Raw genomic sequence first — 24,153 nt, forward strand, 5'->3', positions numbered from 1 at the left:
GCTGCTTGACAGGGCCCCTGCGCTCACAGTCGCCATGGCCTTCTTCTTGCAGCTCACCAAGAACAGCGCCGCACATTGTATAGTGGATGCGCTTGGTATCGCACTCAGCCCCATTCACTTCCTAGCTGCACCTAGGCCACAAGACCGATGAACGTGTCGTCACATGGCCTTGGTAAGCTGCGAGAAGGCCGCGGCACTCACAGGAGCGGCGGTGCCTTCTCAAACAGCTGATCGGCGGGGGTCTTGGGTGTCCGATCTCCACTGATAAAAGGTATGTGTCCACCTTCATAAACATTTTTTTTTGTGCCACTAAAATCTAAAATGAAAAATGGAAGAACTCTGCAGTACATCTTAATTAAAATGCTTAGTTATTTTTTTTTTTTACAGTCCTTCTACAAACCAATGGTTTCCATGGAAATCAATAGCAAACAACTATTTGGTAGAAGTAGAGGACAGGCAGAAGGGTGGATGACTGCAGGATCAGACTGCACAGGGTTCGTTTGCTGCCGTTACTATGGAGACACATAGGTCTGCACAGGAGCTGTATAGACAACACAGTGGGACATTTTTAGTTAACCGCTAAAGGCATTTTCAGGAGTTCCGGTGATGTACTGGGGCTCTCCATGGGGCAGCCAGGAAGCCCGGTGACGTCACCGGCACTGATCGGCGGGATTTAGCGCTACCCTAACAAGTAAAACGGCTAGGGCAGCGCTAAAGCACACCCATCAGAGCCGATGACGTCACCGAACACACTGCCCGTGCCCTGCGCGATCCAGTGCAGGGCAAGGGAGCGCATCGGAGCATTAGATGCTCTGATGCTAGCATCAGGGGGGCTGCCTGGGTGAAAATATCTGAAGCTCTGAACCCGAACAAACCCTTTACGGACAGGGACTATTTTCATTTTTGTGTTTTTTTCTCCCCACCTTTTTTGTTTTGTTTTTTTATTTACCAGTCACATAGCGATAAGAGGGATTTTTTTTGTGGGATAAGTTTTATTCATTAATAACACCATATAATTTTAAAAAGCAATTTCACCTTCGCCATATTCTGACAGCCATAACCTTTTAATTTTTCCATATAGAGATCTGTGCGAGGGCTTATTTGTTGCGGGGCTACATCGGATTTGTTGATCACTTTTTATTCATTTAAAAAAATATTTTTTTGGGGGGGGGGGAGACAATGGGCATGATCAAAAACAGCAAATTAGCTATTTTTATTTTTTCCTTGTTACAGCATTTACTGCACACAATCAATGTTTTTATATTTTTATAGTTTGGGCATTTTCAGGCGCAGCAATACCAACTATTTTTAATTGAATATATAAATTTGGAAAGGGGATGATTCTAAGTCGCTGTGGGTCCTTTGAGCCCCCTCTCTCTGTCCAATCCCCCACAGATGCCGTGGTCACCAATGACAGCAACATCTGAGGGGTTAAAGGGGTATTCCAACCTTACAGATTGGGGGCATATCGCTAGGATATGCCCCCAAAGTTTGATAGGTGCGTGTCTCACCTTTGGTACCCACACCTATACTTAGAAAGGAGCCCGCAGAGCGTCGGTGTGTGCACCGGGCATGTGCGGCCGCCCTCCATTCATTTCTATGGGACTTCTGAAAATAGCTGAGCCCTAATTCTGTAAATGAAGTGGTGGCTGTGCTTGCATGGTGCGCTTCCTATTCATTTCAATGAGAGTTCCGAAAAGAGTCGAGCGCTCCGCTCCTATAGAAATGAATGGAGGGCGGACACATATGCACGGTGTGCCCTCCGCCACTTTGCGTGCTCCATTCTAAGTATAGAACATTGGGAACATATCCCAGCGATATGCACCCAATGTCCAAGATGGAAATAACCGGAATTGAAGTCATCTCTATTCACGGCCACTGCCAACGAGTGGCTGCTGTATTACCCAGAGGGCACCCGCCATGTTTGAGGAGAGCTCCATACACATTACCTTCATGCTCATGATGTACAGGTATGTCATGGTGGATTAAGGGATTGACATCTATTGCAATGTTGCTTTATTTTTCATTTATTGGGTAATAAAATAAATAAATGTTTGCAAGGGTCGTAGCATTTGAATCTGGGATGGAAACAGACAAGCTTTCAGCATGTTCAACAGTTTACTGGAAAGACGACTGTACAATTACATGAACATTAGGATCACAAACAAATACTCTGCCCAAAGCAGGTTCACAGGGCACACATACCGCTTTCTTCAACTTCAATGGGTTCAGCCACTGTCGCCATTGAGCTGGTTGTACTCGCACCTCTCCTCCTTCTCTGAGAAGAACGCGATTTGCCCTCTGATGCCTTACGTTTTCTCTGACCCTAAGCACCAAGAAAATGGAAAATTAAAGATCCGAAGCATTCCACCAAATAGTCAATGTGATCCTGGGAGCCAGTCATGACCTCATTTTGCCCATTTAATAAAAAATAAAAAAAACACAAGAAAAATAGTTTCAGATAATGTCCACGACAACCCCTCTCCCTGTGTCCTATTGGGGTAAATGAGTGTGAATAGCTCAGTAAAAGGCAACCTCCAATGCATCAGTGCTAGAACATCTCCTCCACCAGCCAGGACCACAGGCAGTATTGTGAGGGAGACACAAGGGTTAAATCGTTAATTAAGGCAGCGGTTAGCATTGGCATACTACAAGCAGAATGGTTTTGGTGGGCGTTTATTTATTTATTTTTTTCAACCGGCAAAATGTTCAGACCCCCAACTAGAATACTCACTGAGCTCATGGTGGCTTTGGAGAGCAAGTTAGACACAGAAAAGTGATAGAAACATCATAAAGAGTGCAGAAAGAGTACGACTCAGCTCCTTAGCGTGCAGGGCTTCTCGGAGAGGACAATGACAGAGAAAAATCCAAGTTCTTACAAGGTGGCTCTTCAAGACCTGTAAAAGAAACATGGACAGCGCCGCATTAAACAATATTTCTATAGGAAGTACACAGAGGGTTTACCCAGAGCTAGTAGCCAGCAGAATTTCGGTAACATTTGAATAGGTTGCAGAATTCATCTGAGCCATCTGTACGCCAGTCTTACACCAAAGGACGCCGGAGTAAGCGGTGCACCCCTCTTAATATGCCAGACACATCTTTGCCTGTCCCTGCACCAGAAATTGAAATCTATGCTTTGGGCAGGCGTAGATTTGGGCTATAATTTTATACCAATTTCTGACAAATTACAGTAAATCTGTTTGGCCAGTGGGGGCGCCATCTCATGTCTAACCCTGCCCACTTACCTTGGTACTTTATACAAGTGGGAAGAGAAGTAAAGCGTTTAACCGATACGACACAGCCTGCCAAAGGTCACTGGATTTGGCCTAGCCAGATACTGACCATCACCTCCTGACCCAATTAACTATAATGGGATCCGGCCACTTTCCAGCATTAGTGCCGGTTTTCAGCGAGACAAAAAAACCGCAATTAGACTTACCGGTAATTCCGTTTCCTTAAATCCACCATGACGGCCCACATTGACCCTTGACCTCTGTAGGGGCAGGAACACAGAGTTTAAATTCCCCCCACCCCTCCACCTCCTCAGTGCTTTACAAATTATCCGAAAGGTGGAAAAGAGTAAAAGATATTGATTCATACCCTTAAACTCGTATTTTATATATATATTTATTTATTTATTTACTTACTACATATATAATATGTGTGTTTTCTTTTTCTTTTTTTTTTTTGGGATGGGAATAGTACGGGGCCGTCATGGTGGATTCAAGGAAACGGAATTACCGGTAAGTCTAATTGCGGTTTTTCCATTTCATCTACCATGACGGCCCACATTGAGACGTATCAAATGACTACATGGGTGGGGATATGGCCTGTATAATCTTCCGACCAAAAAGAGACTCATTAGAGTCCGGAAGATTAAGGCGATAGTGTCTTACAAAGGTGTTTGTGCTAGCCCAGGTTGCAGCCCTACAAATCTGGTCTAGTGAGACGCCTCTTTTCAGCCCAAGAGGAGGCAGTGGCCCTAGTGGAGTGGGCTTTAATATTGCCGGGACTGGGCCTGCCCTGTATCCTGTAGCAATACTCGATGGTGGACCTGATCCATCTAGCTATGGAGGATTTGGCTAGCTTCTTCCCTTTATTTTTCCCAGAGAATTGAACTAGTAGATTATTGTCTATTCTAAGAGCCCTGGTAGCCTCCAGGTATTGAATTACCGTATCCTTAACGTCTAAGAGATACAAGTTATCATCAGACCCTGCAACTTCGGACCTAGTGATAGAAGGTAGAAAAATTTCCTGTTCCTGGTGGAAGGAGGAGACTACTTTAGGGAGGAAACCAGGGTCGAGCGTTAGGCGGATGTGATCATTACAAATTTGGAGATATGGTTCCCTGCAGGATAGGGCCTGAAGTTCTCCAATACGTCTTGCTGAAGTAATTGCTATCAGGAAAGCAGTTTTCAGAGAAAGGTGTTTTAAGGAGATCTCTGATAACGGTACGAACGGAGGCTTTGTTAGGCCTTCTAGGACGATGTTCAAGTCCCAAGTTGGAGCTCTAGATTTAAGGGTGGGTCTTAACCATGAAGCTGCTCTAATAAATCTCCTGACCCATCTGTGATTGGCTAAGCAGCAGTCGTAGAAGGTACTGAGGGCTGATATTTGTACTTTCAGAGTACTAGGTCTCAGACCTAATTCCAGTCCGCTCTGGAGGAAGTCCAGAATCTTGTTTATGGGGGGAGAGGAGGTGTCCAGGCGATCAATTCCTAACCAAGAACAGTATCTTTTCCATATTTTTAAATAGATGGAAGATGTCACTTTTTTCCTACTGGCCTTGAGCGTGAGAATCACCTTATCTGACAGGCCTCTGTTCTTTAAGGTTTCGCTCTCAGGATCCATGCTGCCAGTCTGAAGATTCCTGGGTCTGGATGCAGAAGTGGGCCCTGGACTAAGATGTCTCTCTGAAAAGGAATTTCCCAGGGATCCTCCAGCGATAGCTGTCTTAGAGTAGAGAACCAGCTCCTCTTTGGCCACAGGGGGGCTATTAGGATGAGAGTAGTTGGTTCTCCTCGAAGCTTCTGGATGACTCGCGGTAGTAGTGGTATCGGGGGAAATGCATAAGCTAGTCTCCAACTCCACTGAATTGATAGGGCGTCTATTGCCCATGGACCGTCCTCTTGGTTTAGGGAGCAAAAGCATTCTACCTGCGTATTCTTTCTTGAAGCGAATAAGTCTACTTCCGGATGACCCCATCTTTTTGAGATCCTCTGGAAGATTTTTCGGTTCAGGGACCATTCCCCTGGATCTATTTTTTCCCTGCTCAGGTAGTCTGCTACTGTGTTTTCGCAGCCCTTTAAATGGATGGCGGAGAGCGACAAGGTGTTCTCTTCTGCCCAGGAGAAGATTCTCATTGCTACAGCACCCAACAGGCGTGACCTTGTCCCTCCTTGGTGTCGTAGGTATGCCACAGCTGTGGTATTGTCGGATAGAATTTTTAGATGATGGCCCCCTCAGTAGGTCCTCTCCTTTTGTTAAAGCTTTGAGGACAGCGTACAGCTCTCTGTAATTGGAGGATCTTCTCCTTATGTCTTCTGGCCAAGCACCCTGTAGAAGGTGGTCTCCTATTTTTGCTCCCCAGCCTTCGAGACTTGCGTCTGTTATTACCTGAACGGCCGGATAGTTTCGCCACTGTAGACCTCCAAGCAGCCTTCTTCTTTCTTTCCACCAGCTTAGATCTGATTTTACGGACTGAGGAATCCATACATCTTTGTCTAGGTTTATCTGTCTTCCATCCCATACACTTAGGATCCAATTTTGGATTACCCTTGTGTGGCTTTGGCACCAGGCAACCGAGGGGATGCAGGCAGTTAGACTTCCGAGAAGACTCATGGACCGTCTGATGGAGCATCTGTGAGAACTCTGAAATATTCGGATCTTCTCTATTAATGCTACGGTTTTGTCCTGGGGGAGAAAGGTCTTTAACAGGGCTGAGTCCAGTTCTACGCCTAGGAATCTTATTCTTCTGGATGGAATCAGCGTGGATTTTTTTATATTTATGATCCAACCCAGACTTTCTAGGAACTCTGAGAATCTCCGAGTTGCAGACAGATTTTCGGCTTCTGTATTGCCAAGAATAAGGAAGTCGTCTAGGTATGGGATAATTGTTATGCCTTCCTGACGAAGATAGGCCACCATTTCCACTACCACCTTTGTGAAGACCCTGGGGGCCGAGGAGATGCCGAAAGGGAGGGCGACATACTGAAAATGGTGGATCAAGCCGTCCGGCCCTTTTAGGGAGAATCTTAAGTACTTTTGAGAAAGATGATGGATAGGGATATGGTAGTATGCGTCTTTGAGGTCGATTGACGACATAAACGCTCCTTTCTGTATTAGGGGAATAGTGGATGTGATGGTTTCCATCCTGAATTTCCTGTATAAGATGGATCTGTTTAGAGGTTTTAGGTTTATGATGGTTCGCAGGGATTGGTCTGGTTTCTTTACTAGGAAGAGGGTGGAGTAGAAGCCTTTCCTTTGTTCTAGTTGCGGGACCCTCTGAATTACCCCTAGATCTAAGAGGTCTCGGACGCCCTGCCATATTTTTGGAAGTTCTGTTTTGCTCTGGGATGAGATGCAGAATCTTCTTGGGGGGATTGAAGTGAATTCTATTTTGTAGCCTTGAGAGACTACGTTTAGAACCCAGGGATTTGAGGTGATCTGCTCCCAAGATGGAAAAAACCCCCTTAGTCTCCCCCCTACTCTGGCGTCATTGCTGTTTATTTTGTCGGTTTTGGGGATTGAGGATGAAGCCTCTCCCTCTTCCCCCTTTGGGATAGCTCCATCTGCCCGTTTTTCCTTTCCCCCTGTAGGATCTTTGCTGGGGCTGGAACTGACGAAAGGGCTTCTTTCTAGACTCCTTGTCCTCCGGAAATCCCTTTTTCTTATCCGCTGCTCCCTCTAGAATTTTATCTAGAGTGGGCCCAAAGACAAACTCCCCAGAAAATGGGATAGAACAGAGTTTGGCTTTGGATGCCTTGTCCCCTGACCATGCTTTCATCCATAATGCTCGCCTGGCTGCGTTAGAGAGAGCAGCGTCTTTGGCTGAGAAGCGGATGGATTCCGCGGAGGCATCCGCTAAGAATGCTGTGGCGGAACGAAGGAGTGGAATAGACTCCCTGATTTCTTCTCTAGGGGTCTTATTTTTTAGGTGTTCGTCCAACTCCCCCAACCATATATACATAGCCCTGGCTACTGAAGTTGCTGCAATGTTTGCTTTTACCCCAAACATTGCTGATTCCCAGGATCTTTTTAGGAGCCCGTCTGCTTTTCTGTCCATTGGATCACCCAATTGGGAAGAATCCTCAAAAGGAAGAGCGGTTTTCTTTACAACCTTCGCAACCTGTATGTCGACTTTGGGGGTCTGATTATATATTGTGCTTTCTGCTGGGTCAAAGCAGAGTCGGTTCCTGAACTCCTTGGGGACACCTAATCTCTTCTCAGGATCTGCCCACTCCTCCATTATCATTTCCCGTATATTCTCGTTTATAGGGAAGACGATGGAAGTCTTGGATCTAAGGCCGCCAAACATTTCATCTTGAACGGTCCGGGGTCTAGGGGTATCCTCGATTCCCATTGTGGACCTGACTGCTCTGAGTAAATCTTCCATCTCGTCTGTGGAGAAAAAATATTTTTTGTCCTCCTCCAAAATTTCCCCCCCGGACAAGGGGTCCTCAGCAGGAATCTGTCTGGATGTGACGGAAGCTTCCTCTACATCCTCGCCCTCAGATGAGGAGACGACCGACAGTTTGCGTTTCTTGGGAGGGTTAGGGACACTAGTAGGAACAGACATAGTGGCCAAAGAAGATTTGATTTCGTCCGTAATAAAAGTTTTCATTTCGGACAGGATATCTGGTTGCTCTTCCTTCCATATTTCAGCAGTGCAAGGCTTGCACAGCCTCTTTTTGTAATTTTCAGGTAACCTTCTTGAGCATGCACAGCACTTTGAGAGCTTTGCTTTAGTTTTAGAATCTTTGCTGCCCTGGAGGAAGCAACCAGATATACCGTATTCAGAATTGTAACAGAAGTAGAAATTTAAAAATACAATTTCCCCCCAGAGGGGACTCACTGTACTGATGGCCGAAGGGTCAGAGCCTTCCTGGCGAGGAGTAGGTGCTTCAGACATCGCGGTGCAGCAGTCAAAGGCTGATACCGCGGTCTTTTTAAATTCTGTCCCGGCGTCTGACGTCATCAAGCAGCGCCCTCGACTGATAGCGTAAGCCTGCGCCGCACCAGCTTGTAGAAAAAAGGTACGTGCGCCGCCCGGCCCGCCCATAATGCGCTTCATGCGCCGCACCACTCCTGCTGCCGGTCATCTGTAAGGAAGGACGCCAAGCGCCGCGCGCGAGGCGCCTTGTGAAGCCGGCACCCCCGACTATTACCCAGAAGAGGGAAGGAAGTCTGAGGTAGGGAAGGACCGCAGGCCTCAGCATAAGCTAAGACGAGGGTCCTCGTTGCTCCAAGCTGGCCAGCCTTAGCCCCTGCCGTGGGAGGCCAGCAGGAGATTCCTGTAAAAGAATAAAGCTTGCTACCCTCCAGGAAGGAGGGCTCTCTCTACATGTTGGCCCCTGTAGGGGCAGGAAAGCACTGAGGAGGTGGAGGGGTGGGGGGAATTTAAACTCTCTATGTGTTCCTGCCCCTACAGAGGTCAAGGGTCAATGTGGGCCGTCATGGTGGATGAAATGGAAAAAAACGTTGCATGCAACGGTTTTAGTCTGGCTGAAACACAGCACTCATACTGGAAACCACCCGGATCCAATTATAGTCAATGGGGCCTGGCAGCCAAAGTCAGTATCTGGCTAGGCTGGATCCAGTGAACTGTATCCTGTGCCAGTACAGCCTGCCAAATCCATTAAACGCAAGTGTACCTGCATTTAAAGGGGTTTTCCGGGAGCTCAATATTGATGACCTAACCTCAAGATAGGTCAGCAATATCAAATCGGCGGGAGAGCCACCCCTGGCGCACTCGCCAATCAGCTGTTTGAAGAGGTCGTGTCGCTGGCGCGAGAGCTGCATCTTCTTTACTGCTTAGCTGCATGCCGTCCAGCTTGTGGAGGTGGTGCGGGGAAATTACAACTGCTCGCCCCGTTCACTTAAATGGGACAATCAGTTGTAATTTTCCTCCCTGTTTTGGGAGTCGGACCCAGAGTTGATCTGATACTAATGGCTTAGGGCTCATGCACACGACCGTATGTATTTTTCGGTCCGCAAAACATACGGATGACGTCCGTGTGCATTCCGTATTTTGCGAAACGGAACAACTGGCCCCTAGAAATGAATGGTTCTGCATATGGTCCGCAAAAAAGCGGACACGGAAAGAAAATACAGTCGTGTGCATGAGTCCTTACCCTGAGGATAAGTCATCCCGTTTAATCAATCCCCCCCCCCAACAGAAATAGCAAAGCAGTGCCCCAGTAGTCATAAAGGAAAGATAGTCCTTGCTTAAAGGGGTTGTCTGGTGGAAACTGGACAACCCTTGGATTCCACCTGCAATAAAGAACTGGTAAGTACTTACCTGGGAGACCCAGCACCACCACACGGACGGGCTCCGTTTACCTGACTGCTGCGGTGCTGCCATGTTGACAACATGAGACGGCTGCTACCAATCACTGGCCTCAGAGGTGCACCCGGAGGCAAACTCTATATGCCTCCATGTGGAATCGGATGCATATGGGAGGCAATATATCAGTATTATAATATAGGAATATATATATATATATATATATATACACACACATATTTATATATTATATATAGAGGCTATATTATAACAGTCTTTGGGTTTCGGCTCTGCACAGTCTGGAGGTGGTACAGAGCCATAATACAGCCTTGTGCACTAGGCCGAAGGCTGAATACAGAACAACCTGCGAGCACTGCTATACAATGAGGTCACTATGGGAAGGCTAGGCGTTGAAGAGGTGACGGTGGACTACAAGACTGCCCCAACACGATTCTGTGCCCTGGCCCAGTGGACATGGCACTGCGGAGGATACTAGGCGCCCAGCACTACGCTGCATATCCGTTTATAAAGCTTCCAAATACACGACTGTTACTTTGGATATGACAAGAGAAAACCTTCATAGGCTATAAACACGGGAACTAACCTTTTCAAGAGACCAGCAAACCAGATGTTCTTTCGCCGACCTGCCAAAATAAGCCAGAAACATGGAATTATTAACAGGCATCAGGGTCAGCACAGCAGGACCATCTCTCAGCTCTGCCCATACCAAGATGTCACCTGAGGGAGACGTGCACTCTACATCTGTGCAAGGCTCGGAAGAGAACTTGGCGCAGACACCAAGGGGAAGATTTATCCTACGCGCAGCCTTGATATCCCCTGCGCTGCTGGAGGATGAGGTGCACTCTCTGGCAGTCCGTGTGCCTAACCAGAAATCTACGACAGCTCCGAGCGTCGGTGGGTTGTGCCTTTAGGCTCAGTTCACACCTGAGCGTTCTGAAAGGAGCGCTCTGTATGCGCGATTGTACGGACGTTTACAAGCGCGCATACAGAGACAAGTGTGCACACAGTGTCGCGCGTTCCCGAAAGTCTATGTACGGGAACGCGCGACAAGCGCCCAAAAAAACGCTCCTGTACTTGTGTGAGCGTCGGGCGTTTTACAGCGCGATCGTACGCGCTGTAAAACGCCCAGGTGAGAACCATTCCCATAGGGAAGCATTGGTTTCTCCTTGTTGAGCGTTTTACAGCGCGTAGGAACGCGCTGTAAAACGCTCAGGTGTGAACTGAGCCTTATTGTATGGCCCAGCTTTCAAGTATTCAAACGTATGCCCCCGAAGGAAAGCCCAGCAGAGGGCTAAATGTGGTGGAAACCCGGCCTTAGATGGTTGGCCCATCCTGCCTAAATCTGCAGGATCGGCTGACGTTCTTCTATTGTATTTGCCACATGCAAACCAATTTCTATCATCGAGATGTACATATCCCCCGGGTGCTCCACAGCGAGTGGCATCTGCTGCATTCTAGGTCTCTCACAAACCCCTTGGGGCACAACCTGCGGCCATGAAGACTACACATACAGCACTTGCTCTGCTACCGTTTAGTGTTAGCGCCCAACCTGTGTCCCTCCAGCTGTTGCAAAACTACAACTCCCAGCATGGCCTGCTTAGCCGTGGCTTTCTTACCCAAGCAGTTCCGTCCGTGTATTCTGTCTATCCGTTATTATTATGTCGCCCTCCACTTTACATTAGTCACCTGTGAATCCAAATGTCAAAGAGGCTCCATCATAGCGACCGTCATACACAAAGAGCGAAGTGAGCCCACCGATTTTGACAGGACTAGCTTATGTGTATGGTGAAAGAAGGAGCGGGCATGTTACATATAACCATGCCCGATCCTTTGTTCTGACTGGAGTAAAAGCTCCCAGACACTCAAAGGTTGGCTGAGCCCCACTGACTACATCAGGACTGGCCGACTATCTTATGTGCATTGGGACCCCCTGACTAACCCCCCCTCCAGATGATGTTGAGAAACATCTGTTGTGATCGGACATGCTGAATTCTTCCATGCCCGACCCTTACATCTTATAAAAGATATGCCGCTGTCTGAGGCATATCTTTTGTGCATGAGCCCCATTAGTGCTCATGCACACTAACGGATTTTTTTTTTCTATGTCCATTTCGTTTTTTTTGCAGCCCATATGTGGAACCATTTCTTCAATGGGGCAGCAAAAAAACGGAATTGACTCGGTGTGCATTCTGCGTCTGTGAGCCGTTCCACAAAAAAAACAAAAAAAAAAAAACACTTGTCTGTAATGCGGACAATAATAGGACAAGGATAGGACTGTTCTATTAGGGGCCGGCTGTTCCGTTACGTAAAATGCAGAATGCACACGCCCTGTGTCCGTGATTTGACGATCTTGACTTTCTGCAATTTTGCGGTCTGCAAAAACGTCAATGGCCATTTGCATGAGCCCTTAAGAGCAGATCAGTCTCCAGGGCACGCACCTCCTGCCTTCCCTCCACACTTCACTCAGACCCACCCTAAAAGAATAACTCGCCCTATTCTCAAATACTAAACTCCAGTATACTTTCAGAACCAGTAAAACCTCCATAAAAATCCACCAAGAAGGTGACGTGCTACGCAACCTGACTACTGGGATCTGCAACGGCCATCAACAATGCAGAGCGACTAAACAGTGCAGACTTCTTTAGGCTACTTTCACACTAGCGTTCGGAGCAGATCCGCCTGATGTTTCATCAGACGGATCTGCTCCTATAATGCAGACGTTCGCATCCGTTCAGAACGGATCCGTCTGCATTATAACTTCGAAAATTTTCTAAGTCTGAAAGTAGCCTGAGCGGATCCGTCCAGACTTTACATTGAAAGTCAATGGGGAACGGATCCGCTTGAAGATTGAGCCATATGGTGTCATCTTCAAGCGGATCCGTCCCCATTGACTTACATTGTAAGTCTGGACAGATCCGCTCGCCTCCGCACGGCCAGGCGGACACCCGAACGCTGCAAGCAGCGTTCAGGTGTCCGCTCACTGAGCGGAGCGGAGGCTGAGCGCTGGCAGGCGGATGCATTCTGAGCGGATCCGCGTCCACTGAGAATGCATCAGGGCCGGACGGCTGCGTTCAGGACCGCTCGTGAGCCCCTTCAAACGGAGCTCACGAGCGGACACCTGAACGCAGGTGTAAAAGTAGCCTTAGTTTAATCAGTGCCCGCTGCGGCCCATATAGCCACAGGGCGGCTGCTTCACGACTGTGACATGACCGTGCTGGTACTCTAAGGGCTCATGCACACGACCACAAATTGAGGAACCACAAAACACGGATACCGGCCTGTGCGTTCCGCCAGCCCACAATAGAACAGTCCTATCCTTGTCCGTTATGCGGACAATAATAGGAAACGCTATATTTTTTTGCAGAACGGACATACGGAAACGGAACACACACGGAGTCAATTCCGTTTTATTGCGGCCCCATTGAAGTGCATGGTTTCACATAAAGGGCCGCAAATAAAGAAAAAAAAAATGGAATGGACAAAAAAATACGTTTGTGTGCACGAGCCCTACAGGGGAGAGTACTACTGAATGTAAATGCAGCAGACGAGCGGGCAACGATCGGGATCCAACATTCATAGGAGAGCAGGTCCCAATCATTGCTCTCCCCCAGTGTAACAGGGCCTTTAGGTAATGAGCACACATTGTGGTGTAAAAATAAATACTGCAGCCCCCAGTACTACACCAGTGAGCTGCACACAAAAGGCCAGGATTCCCAGCAAACAGCTGTGTGCAATACTCAGGAGAGGGCATAGCCACACGTGCCAGCGTGCAGAATGCCACAGAGATGCCCCCGTTTCCCCCCCATATTTCACCCTCTGCATCGCAGAGGGAAAAAATCAACAGCATAAATGTACACGCTGCACATTGAAATCCCTCAGATTTGCTAAAATCTCGCCAATGCACGGGCAACATCCGTGCGGCTGCCGCACTCCGTACTGCTTCCATTCTGCACCACACCTTCCGGATTGCGGACCCATTCAATTGAATGGGTCCCCACCCGCGACGTGGTGTGCACACGGTCGGTGCCCGTATATTGCGGACCCGGTGTTTGCGCGCCACAATACGGGCATGTGCATGAGGCCTTAGTAAGTAACCGCAAACCTTCCAACTGTAACATCAACTCTGGGGCGTCTATTGTTAGGACTCCATGATGTGCCATTCCTCTATTAACCCTTCTCGAAGTTGATGAATGACGTGAATAAATAAATAAAGGTCCAGATGGGTGTTACCAGTTGGGGGGGTGGCGGCTGTCTGACAATGGCAGCACTGCTTGGATATTGTCAGGCTGTGCAGGGACTCACTCACCCCCCCCCAACACCAGATGGACCTTTAGGCGAAATCTGCACTGAAACCACCTCCCACTGTTTTCAATGGGCGGTCACACGGCAGTTCATGCGCCCGAGGATCTTTGCCACGCTGTTTTCAGGCACTGCGTCAGGAATGGACAGGTCCATTCTTGACGCAGTTACCGCGCGGACCCCTCACAAAGCTGCAGCGTCTGAATAACCCTTTAGGCCCCTTTCACACGAGTGAGTTTGCCGTGCGGGTGCAATGCGTGACGTGAACGCATAGCACCCGCACTGAATCCTGACCCATTCATTTCAATGGGTCTGTGTACATGAGCGTTGTTTTTTTTTCCAGGCATCAGTTCTGCGTTGCGTGAAAAACGCAGCATGTTCTATATTCTGCGTTTTTTTACGCAGCCCTGGCCCCATAGAAGTGAATGGGGCTTCAGCGAAAAACGCATTGCGTCCGAACCCAATCCGTCACGCTCGTGTGAAAGAGGCCTTAGGGAAGGTTCACAAGGAGGTTTTGAGGCATATTTTCCTCCTGGTTTTTCTCAGGTAGACCGGAAAGTGAAACTAACGACAGGACGGTGACATCTCCTCGGCGGTATATGCCTCACCACGACATTGCAACGCTACCGTAAAGCATCACATGGCGGAAAATGAGGTGTGACAGGCCTATTGGGGCGGCAGGCCTCTCTCCAGGGTCTGTTGGGTGCAGTTTCCACACAGGGCAGCCATCTTGGATCCTATACATGACACTATATACATGTGATCGTCTGACTGGAGGATGTATAGAGGAAAATGCAGCATTCAGGAACCTAGGAGAGCTGGGTGTCAGGCCTGGATAAAGCCGCACTGGTGGGTCACCCAGCTCTCCCAGACACAGACAGCCCACTGACTCCCATGGGCCTATACAGGAGCCTCAATGACCTCTACCAGCCGGCTCTGAGGCCTACCTACTATATAACCCACTGGGCCCCAGCAATGTCAGTGTGTGGGCCCCTCCACCGGGTCACATGACTGACACCTCTTCCCCTCCTCCCTTCAGGACACTGCTCACCCTCATTAGCGGCTCTCTCCCGGTCACGCTCCAGTCCAGACGTTAAAACCTTCCCGGACACATCGGGTACACTAGCAACTGTCTAGCTATTTTTTTTTTCAAATCGTTTCGGTTTCCGCTTCCGTGAATAGCATTCTGGGAATTGTAGTGTCCGTGCAGAAATGCTTTAGTACGCATGTGCGCATTGCAAGCGCATGCGCACCGGTATGGTGTCGTGACACTGTGCCAGGAGGGCGCGCTACCTCTGTTGGACTCCAGAGGGCAGCACAGCTATGAAGATGGCTTACTTCAGGAAGTCACGTGATTATTTACGTCACGCAGTCCATCAGTATATATAGTACAGGAGAGGGGCGTGAGACAAGGACGGAGAGGGTGATAATGAGGGACACCGTTACATACTAACATATAGTGTAATGCTGCTTTTTTTTGCTGCACTTTTTAGTGTACCCATCCAGTCATCCAACTTAAAGGGGTGGTCCTCCTTTAAATAGTTTTTTTTTTCTTTTGTCTTCAGGCAAACTGCAGGGAGGCTACCCAGATAATAAACTGACCTTTCCAGACCCCTCCTGAAGGGAATTATTTTAGCCCTCTTTTGTATTGTCCTAATGATTGTTGGTTTCTATTCCTAGCTGTAGAGTCGAGATTCGTTTTTTTTTAAATTATTTGAACTGCTTAGGTTTCGTTTCCTTGTTTGCTGATTTCCCAGATTTGACGTATGCATATATTTAACCATTCCCTGCATTACGAGTGGTCCGCACTGCTTAGGCTATGTACTCCCTAAAACTGCCTATAAAAGGACGTGACATGCTTACAATAACTTAGAGTATTTCTTGGTCACTTTCAGTGTGCATGTGTCTTTCTTGTCACCAAGAAATATTTCTCCTGGATCCAGTAGCTTCAAACCAAGGTGGTCTTAGAAGAAGGGAACAAATCCTTTCACCCCCTGCCTATCCCTGTGATGACTAACCCCCGGCACTCCAGCTGTGGTAAAACTACAACCCCCAAGATGCCCCCCTGCTTGGCTGTTCTCAGAACTCCATAGAAATGAATGGAGCATGCTGGGAGTGGTAGTTTCACCACAGCTGGAGTGCCGGAGGTTAGCCGTCATTGGTGTAGGTGATGTCCTGTATACTGGTGAAGCCAAGACCGTCTCCAGGGGCCATTGGACAAAGGAATCTCAAGGGACCCCTTTGCGGTGTGTCACAAGCGACAATATAACGGCACGTGCAGTAGATATTGCCGTAGATTTCACCTGTGTGATACTGTAGACACTACTAAGTAATGGAATGATTAATGGTGGTCTGTCGTACTGGGGTCGGGCGTAACAAAGGGTTTACAACTTCTCCACACACTGTACCTTTTTAGCTGGTATCGCTGAGTCTCTTAAGGCTACTTTCACACTTACGTTTTTCTTTTCCGGCATAGAGTTCCGTCCTAGGGGCTCTATACCGGAAAATAACTGATCAGTTTCATCCCCATGCATTCTGAATGGAGAGTAATCCGTTCAGTTTGCATCAGGATGTCTTCAGTTCAGTCGTTTTGACTGATCAGGCAAAAGAGAAAACTGTAGCATGCTACGGTTTTCTCTCCGGCGAAAAAAACTGAAGACTTGCCTGAATGCCGGATCCGGCATTTTTTCCCATAGGAATGTATTAGTGCCGGATCCGGCATTCAGAATACCGGAATGCCGGATCCGTCCTTCCGGCCTGCGCATGCGCAGACCGGTAAAAATGTGAAAAAATGTACAAGACGGATCCGTCTGTCCGCATGACAAGCGGAGAGACGGATCCGTCCTTGCAATGCATTTGTGACGGAACTGCCCGCCGGATCACACTGCCGCAAGTGTGAAAGTAGCCTTAAAGGGGTATTTCCATCTCAGACATTGGTGGCACATCATTAGGATATGCTATCAATGTCAGATAGGTGCGGGTCCTACTTCTGGGACCTCTTCCTATCTCTAGAACAGGGCGCCCGAAGTAGAGAACACTGCGCATGCATGGCCCCCTGCGACCCTACATTCACTGCTCCAAAAACAGTTGAACGTCCATGGAAGTCCCATAGCAGTAAATAGAGAGCAACCCCCCGCAATCTTCTCTGATTGGAGTCATCCATTTCCCAATTAGCGGCCGCAGCGTCTAAGGAGAGGCTTTCACACCAAATTGTGCTTTTTGTACAGTTTTATGTGTGCACTCGCTCTCTGGCGTCATAACACTATATAAGTATCAAATAATACCATCAGACCATGACCACATACTACTGCCATATAGTGACTGAGTATACTGAATAAAACACACTATACAGAGACCAATATTACCAGCATACAGTGACCAGATAGAGGTATGAACCAGTTCTACATAGCACTCTGCGGACGGTATAAGAGAGTACAGTACATTACAGGTTGTTCACTTTCCCTTTTCTTCTCCCTCCGGCCAAGGCCACCATGATGACTTCTCCCGACCACGACTTGTCTTTGCAGGATTTGACACACAGACATCTTTGGCGTCTCGCTTTCCCAGCACTCTCCCCGCCAATCCTCTATCCTTAGTACCCCAGATGGTAATAATGCCTCTGTTCCTGACCCCCTTTTGTGAAATCTGTAGGCTCCACCTCAAATTCCCTGTGAACAACAATAGTGCAGTATTAAAGCCCCACACATTAATACTGCTCCTATGTTCCACTTAGTTACCAAAACTGTAATAGTACTTCTATGCCCCCCCCCCCCCCCACTCAATCGTAATGACCCCTTTTATGCCCCAGTTCAGTAATAATTTACCCTTTCATGCCTCATTTAGCTGTTGAAGCCCCCTTTTATGCCCCCACTCAGTAATAGTGCTCCTTTTTATGCCCCTCTCAGTAATAATGCCCCCTTTATTCTGAGTGTCACACTGGCAGTTTGTACCTGCTGCTTCCATGTGGGCATGGACGGCGCACTGCTTACCTCCACTCCACTGCCCTGTCCTGCGCGCCTGCCAGCGCACCTGCCAGCGATGCTCCCGGCCGCCGGCATTCTTGTTCATGTTCAACAGGCTGCGGCCTGTGTGTATCATAGGCGCCCTGGCCTGTTCTATAGCTCACACGCTCGCCATTATAAAGGGCCAGTGGGCGCAGCCAAATGTGTCCTGGATATCCCTTGGTATATAAGGCAGCCTACCCAAGAGGACGGTGCCTTAGATTTAGGTTCCTAGTCTCTAGTTTGTCAGTTGAAAGTGTTATTATCCATCTTGACTACCTTTGTACCTAATTCCAATTTTGCTTCACGACTCCTGTCCTGGATCCTTGTCTGATTACCGTTTTGGCCTATTGCTGCCTGCCTTGACCTCAGACCTGTTTCACAGATATGCACGAACCTCATCTGTCCTGACCCTCAGCTAGTTTCTTGACTATGAAAATTGCCTGACCCCCTTTGGTACTTTGCATCGGTGTCTCTGACCCCTGTGGGTCAGTTGCCCACTACTCCAGTAGGTAGCGCCCTGCTTGGTCCCCTGTAGCGAAATCCAGATACCTGTACAAGGGTTAAAGGCTGGATACCAGGGGACAGCCAGGCCAACGCCCTTAGGTTTAGACCAATGTCAAACTGGTTAGTTGGCACAGTGGGTCCACACCCCCTGCCTGTTACATTGAGCAAAAGTGCCCCTTTTTATGGTCCTCTCAGTAACAGTGCCTCTTTTACAAGTGTCGGGGCCCACAGCACAGAGGCCAGAAACAATGAGCGCTTCCATCAATACGGATGGAAGCGCTCATTGCTGGGGCGCAAGGATCTGCGGTCCTGTCACTCACCGCTCAGCTCCCCGCGCTGTTCCCCTCCTTCAGGCCGTCGGCGCTCTGAATGGTGAAGCAGGAAGACTTCTCCCCGCTCCACCATTCAGCCTGCAGGCACGGATCGCGCTCCTGGCCTGTGTGGGCGGAGACTTCAGCCCGGTAATCTGCATAAGCTCCACCCACACAGTGCTGCAGAGTGATCTGTGCCTGCAGGGAAGAGAGGACTGTGAGCTTCAGGAACGGGACAAGGTGAGTAGTTACTGTGTTTTTTTGTTTTTAATACAGAGGGGGCACAGAGGACTTTATTTCTATGGAGGGGCACAGAGGACTTTATTACTACGGAGGGGCAAAGAGGACTTTATTACTACGGAGGGGGCAAAGAGGACTTTATTACTACGGAGGGGGCAAAGAGGACTTTATTACTACGGAGGGGGTACAGAGGTCTTTATTACTAGGGAGGGGGCAGAGAGGACTTTATTCCTATGAAGAGGGCACAGAGGACTTTATTACTATGGAGGGGGCACAATGGGCATTTCTACTATGAAGGGGGCACAGAGCTAGAGGGCATTACTACAATGAACGGGGCACAGTGGGCATTATTACTGTGAAAGGGGCACAATGGGGATTTTTACTGTGAAGGGGGCACAATGGGGATTATTACTGTGAAGGGGCACAATGGGGATTATTACTGTGAAGGGGGCACAGATAGGGCATTACAACTGTGAAAGGGGCACAGAGAGGGCATAATTACTGTGAGAGGTCACAATGTGGGCAAAACTACTGTGAGGGGGCACACATCTGTAAAAAACTACTGTGAAGGTTGTACAATGAGGGCAGTACTACTGTGAGGGGTACAATTTTTTTTTAAGTATTAGGGGGAAGGGGGTTCCAGAGAAAGGACTCGCCCCGGTGCCAAACACTGTAGGCTTGCCACTGAAGCAGGGAACTATTTGCTCCACCATAGAGCCGCCAGCGCTCCACAGCAGCAGCACGATGTCCTCACACATGGTCCTGCTGATCTGTGTAGGAGGAGGAGCGGGGCAGGCTGGGAATCAGCCTCTGCTCCTCCTACACAGCAGTGCCATGTGTCACAGTATCCTGCTGATGGGGAGCGCAGATCATGGGAGGAGCCGGGTAAATGAGGCCAGGAGGATTTATTGTTTGTTTCACTTCCTGTGAAGGGGGCACATCTGGGCATAACCACTGTGAAGGGGGCACTGGGCACATATCTTGGCATATCTATTGTAAAGGGGGCACATATCTTGGCATATCAACTGTGAGGGGGCACTTATCTTGGCATATCTACTGTGAGGGGGCACATATCTTGGCATATGTACTATGAAGGGGGCATATCTTGGCATATCTACTGTGAGGGGGCACATACTCAAAAGTTTAAGACCACTTAAAAAATGGCAAAAAATCATATTTTACATTGTTGGATCTTAACAAGGTTCCAAGTAGAGCTTCAACATGCAACAAGAAGAAATGAGAGTGAGACAAAACATTTTTTGAGCATTAAATTAATTGAAAATAACAATTAAACTGAAACAGGCTGTTTTTCAGCTGATCCAAATTTTAGGACCACATGCCTTTAACCACCTCAGCCCCCCTAGCTTAAACACCCTTAATGACCAGGCCACTTTTTACACTTCTGACCTACACTACTTTGACCGCTTATTGCTCGGTCATGCAACTTACCACCCAAATGAATTTTACCTCCTTTTCTTCTCACTAATAGAGCTTTCATTTGGTGGTATTTCATTGCTGCTGACATTTTTACTTTTTTTGTTATTAATCGAAAATTTAACGATTTTTTTTGCAAAAAAATGAAATTTTTCACTTTCAGTTGTAAAATTTTGCAAAAAAAAACGACATCCATATATACATTTTTCTCTAAATTTATTGTTCTACATGTCTTTGATAAAAAAAAAATGTTTGGGAAAAAAAAAAAATGGTTTGGGTAAAAGTTATAGCGTTTACAAACTATGGTACAAAAATGTGAATTTCCGCTTTTTGAAGCAGCTCTGACTTTCTGAGCACCTGTCATGTTTCCTGAGGTTCTACAATGGCCAGACAGTACAAACACCCCACAAATGACCCCATTTCGGAAAGTAGACACCCTAAGGTATTCGCTGATGGGCATAGTGAGTTCATAGAACTTTTTATTTTTTGTCACAAGTTAGCGGAAAATGATGATTTTTATTTTTATTTTTTTCTTACAAAGTCTCATATTCCACTAACTTGTGACAAAAAATAAAAAACTTCCATGAACTCACTATGCCCATCACGAAATACCTTGGGGTGTCTTCTTTCCAAAATGGGGTCACTTGTGGGGTAGTTATACTGCCCTGGCATTTTAGGGGCCCAAATGCGTGCGAAGTAGTTTGAAATCAAAATCTGTAAAAAATGGCCGGTGAAATCCGAAAGGTGCTCTTTGGAATGTGGGCCCCTTTGCCCACCTAGGCTGCAAAAAAGTGTCACACATGTGGTATCGCCGTATTCAGGAGAAGTTGGGCAATGTGTTTTAGGGTGTCTTTTTACATATACTCATGCTGGGTGAGAGAAATATCTCGGCAAATGACAATTTTTCCCATTTTTTATACAAAGTTGGCATTTGACCAAGATATTTATCTCACCCAGCATGGGTATATGTAAAATGACACCCCAAAACACATTGCGATACCAGATGTGTGACACTTTTTTGCAGCCTAGATGCGCAAAGGGGCCCACATTCCTTTTATGAGGGCATTTTTAGACATTTGGATCCCAGACTTCTTCTCACGCTTTAGGGCCCCTAAAATGCCAGGGCAGTATAAATACCCCACATGTGACCCCATTTTGGAAAGAAGACACCCCAAGGTATTCAATGAGGGGCATGGCGAGTTCATAGAATTTTTTTTTTTTTGGCACAAGTTAGCGTAAATAGATTTTTTATTTTTTTTTCTCACAAAGTCTCCCTTTCCGCTAACTTGGGACAAAAATTTCAATCTTTCTTGGACTCAATATGCCCCTCACGGAATACCTTGGGGTGTCTTCTTTCCGAAATGGGGTCACATGTGGGGTATTTATACTGCCCTGGCATTCTAGGGGCCCTAAAGCGTGAGAAGAAGTCTGGAATATAAATGTCAAAAATTTTTTACGCATTTGGATTCCGTGAGGGGTATGGTGACTTCATGTGAGATTTTATTTTTTGACACAAGTTAGTGGCATATGAGACTTTGTAAGAAAAAAAAATTCCGCTAACTTGGGCCAGAAAAATGTCTGAATGGAGCCTTACAGGGGGGTGATCAATGACAGGGGGGTGATCAATGACAGGGGGGTTGACCAGGGAGTCTATATGGGGTGATCACCCCCCTGTCATTGATCACCCCCCTATAAGGCTCCATTCAGATGTCCGTATGTGTTTGCGGATCCGATCCATGTATCCGTGGATCCGTAAAAAACATACGGACATCTGAATGCAGCCTTACAGGGGGGTGATCGATGACAGGAGGGTGATCAATGACAGGGGGGTGACCAGGGAGTCTATATGGGGTGATCACCCCCCTGTCATTGATCACCCCCCTATTAGGCTCCATTCAGATGTCCGTATGTGTTTTGCGGATCCGATCCATGTATCCGCTGATCCGTAAAAAACATACGGACATCTGAATGCAGCCTTACAGGGGGGTGATCAATGACAGGGGGGTGATCAATGACAGGGGGGTGACCAGGGAGTCTATATGGGGGTGATCACCCCCTGTCATTGATCACCCCCTATAAGGCTCCATTTCAGATGTCCGTATGTGTTTTGCGGATCCGATCCATGGATCCGTAAAAAACATACGACATCTGAATGCAGCCTTACAGGGGGGTGATCAATGGACAGGGGGGGTGATAATTGACAGGGGGGTGATCAGGGAGTCTATATGGGGTGATCACCCCCCTGTCATTGATCACCCCCCTATAAGGCTCCATTCAGATGTCCGTATGTGTTTTGCGGATCCGATCCATGTATCCGTGGATCCGTAAAAAACATACGGACATCTGAATGCAGCCTTACAGGGGGGTGGATCAATGACAGGGGGGTGATCAGGGAGTCTATATGGGGTGATCACCCCCCTGTCATTGATCACCCCCCTATAAGGCTCCATTCAGATGTCCGTATGTGTTTTGCGGATCCGATCCATGTATCCGTAAAAAACATACGGACATCTGAATGGAGCCTTACAGGGGGGTGATCAATGACAGGGGGGTGATCAGGGAGTCTATATGGGGTGATCACCCCCCTGTAAGGCTCCATTCAGACGTCCGTATGTGTTTTGCGGATCCGATCCATGTATCCGTGGATCCATAAAAAACATACGGACGTCTGAATGGAGCCTTACAGGGGAGTGATCAATGACAGGGGGGTGATCAATGACAGGGGGGTGATCAGGGAGTCTATATGGGGTGATCACCCCCGTCATTGATCACCCCCCTGTAAGGCTCCATTCAGACATCCGTATGTGTTTTGCGGATCCGATCCATGTATCAGTGGATCCGTAAAAATCATACGGACGTCTGAATAGAGCCTTACAAGGGGGTGATCAATGACAGGGGGGTGATCAATGACAGGGGGTGATCAGGGAGTCTATATGGGGTGATCAGGGGTGAATAAGGGGTTAATAAGTGACGGGGGGGGGTGTAGTGTAGTGGTGTTTGGGGCTACATATTACTGAGCTACCTGTGTCCTCTGGTGGTCGATCCAAACAAAAGGGACGACCAGAGGACCAGGTAGCAGGTATATTAGACGCTGTTATCAAAACAGCGTCTAATATACCTGTTAGGGGTTAAAAAAAATCTCATCTCCAGCCTGCCAGCGAACGATCGCTGCTGGCAGGCTGGAGATCCACTCGCTTACCTTCCGATCCTGTGAACGCGCGCGCCTGTGTGCGCGCGTTCACGGAAAATCTCGCGTCTCGCGAGAGGACGCGTATATGCGTCCAGGAGGAATGAATCAACCACCTCCAGGACGCGTCGCTGCGTTCGGTGGTCCGGAGGTGGTTAAAATGCCAAATCTGTGCAGAGATGTGGATTCATTGTCATTTTCTGTCAGGTAGTCACACGTTGTGATGGCAAAGGCAAAAAAACTCTCCCTTTTTGAACGTGGTCGGGTTGTTGAACTGCATAAGCAGGGTCTCTCACAGCGCGCCATCGCTGCTGAGGTGGGACGCAGTAAGAGTCATTTGGAATTTCTTAAATGATCCTGAGGGTTATGGAACAAAAAAGTCAAGTGGAAGACCCAACAAAAATTTCATCAGCACTGAGCCGGAGGATCCAATTGGCTGTCCGTCAAGACACTGGACGATCCTCGACCCAAATTAAGGCCCTTACTGGTGCTGACTGCAGCCCCATAACCATCAGACGGCATCTGAGACTGAAGGGCTTCAAAAACAAAAAAAGTCCTCAAAGACCACGTCTTCTTGAACGCCACAGAACTGCTCGTTTGGACTTTGCAAGAGAACACCAAACATGGGACATTTAAAGGTGGAAGAAA

At 47.8% G+C, this 24,153-nt stretch overlaps 1 protein-coding gene across 2 annotated transcripts in view; it reads right to left on the reverse strand.

Annotated features, from left to right (window-relative positions):
• RNF4 (ring finger protein 4) overlaps positions 1-15,023 on the reverse strand; it is a 36,278-nt gene extending 21,255 nt beyond the window's left edge. The window contains exons 1-4 of one of the 2 annotated variants that reach the window (XM_040419207.1): positions 14,877-15,023; positions 10,110-10,149; positions 2,880-2,897; positions 2,206-2,326 (exon numbers count right to left, since the gene is read on the reverse strand). In XM_040419207.1, coding sequence (XP_040275141.1) covers positions 2,206-2,245 — 40 coding nt within the window. In that variant the 5' untranslated portion in view covers positions 2,246-2,326; positions 2,880-2,897; positions 10,110-10,149; positions 14,877-15,023. Of the gene's footprint in view, positions 1-2,205; positions 2,327-2,734; positions 2,898-10,109; positions 10,150-14,876 lie in introns of both variants that reach the window. The other variant, XM_040419206.1, reaches the window with a different exon arrangement.
• Positions 15,024-24,153: the final 9,130 nt, after the last annotated feature.

This window comes from Bufo bufo, chromosome 2 (genome assembly GCF_905171765.1).
Source record: "Bufo bufo chromosome 2, aBufBuf1.1, whole genome shotgun sequence".
In the NCBI taxonomy this organism is placed as follows: domain Eukaryota; kingdom Metazoa; phylum Chordata; class Amphibia; order Anura; family Bufonidae; genus Bufo; species Bufo bufo.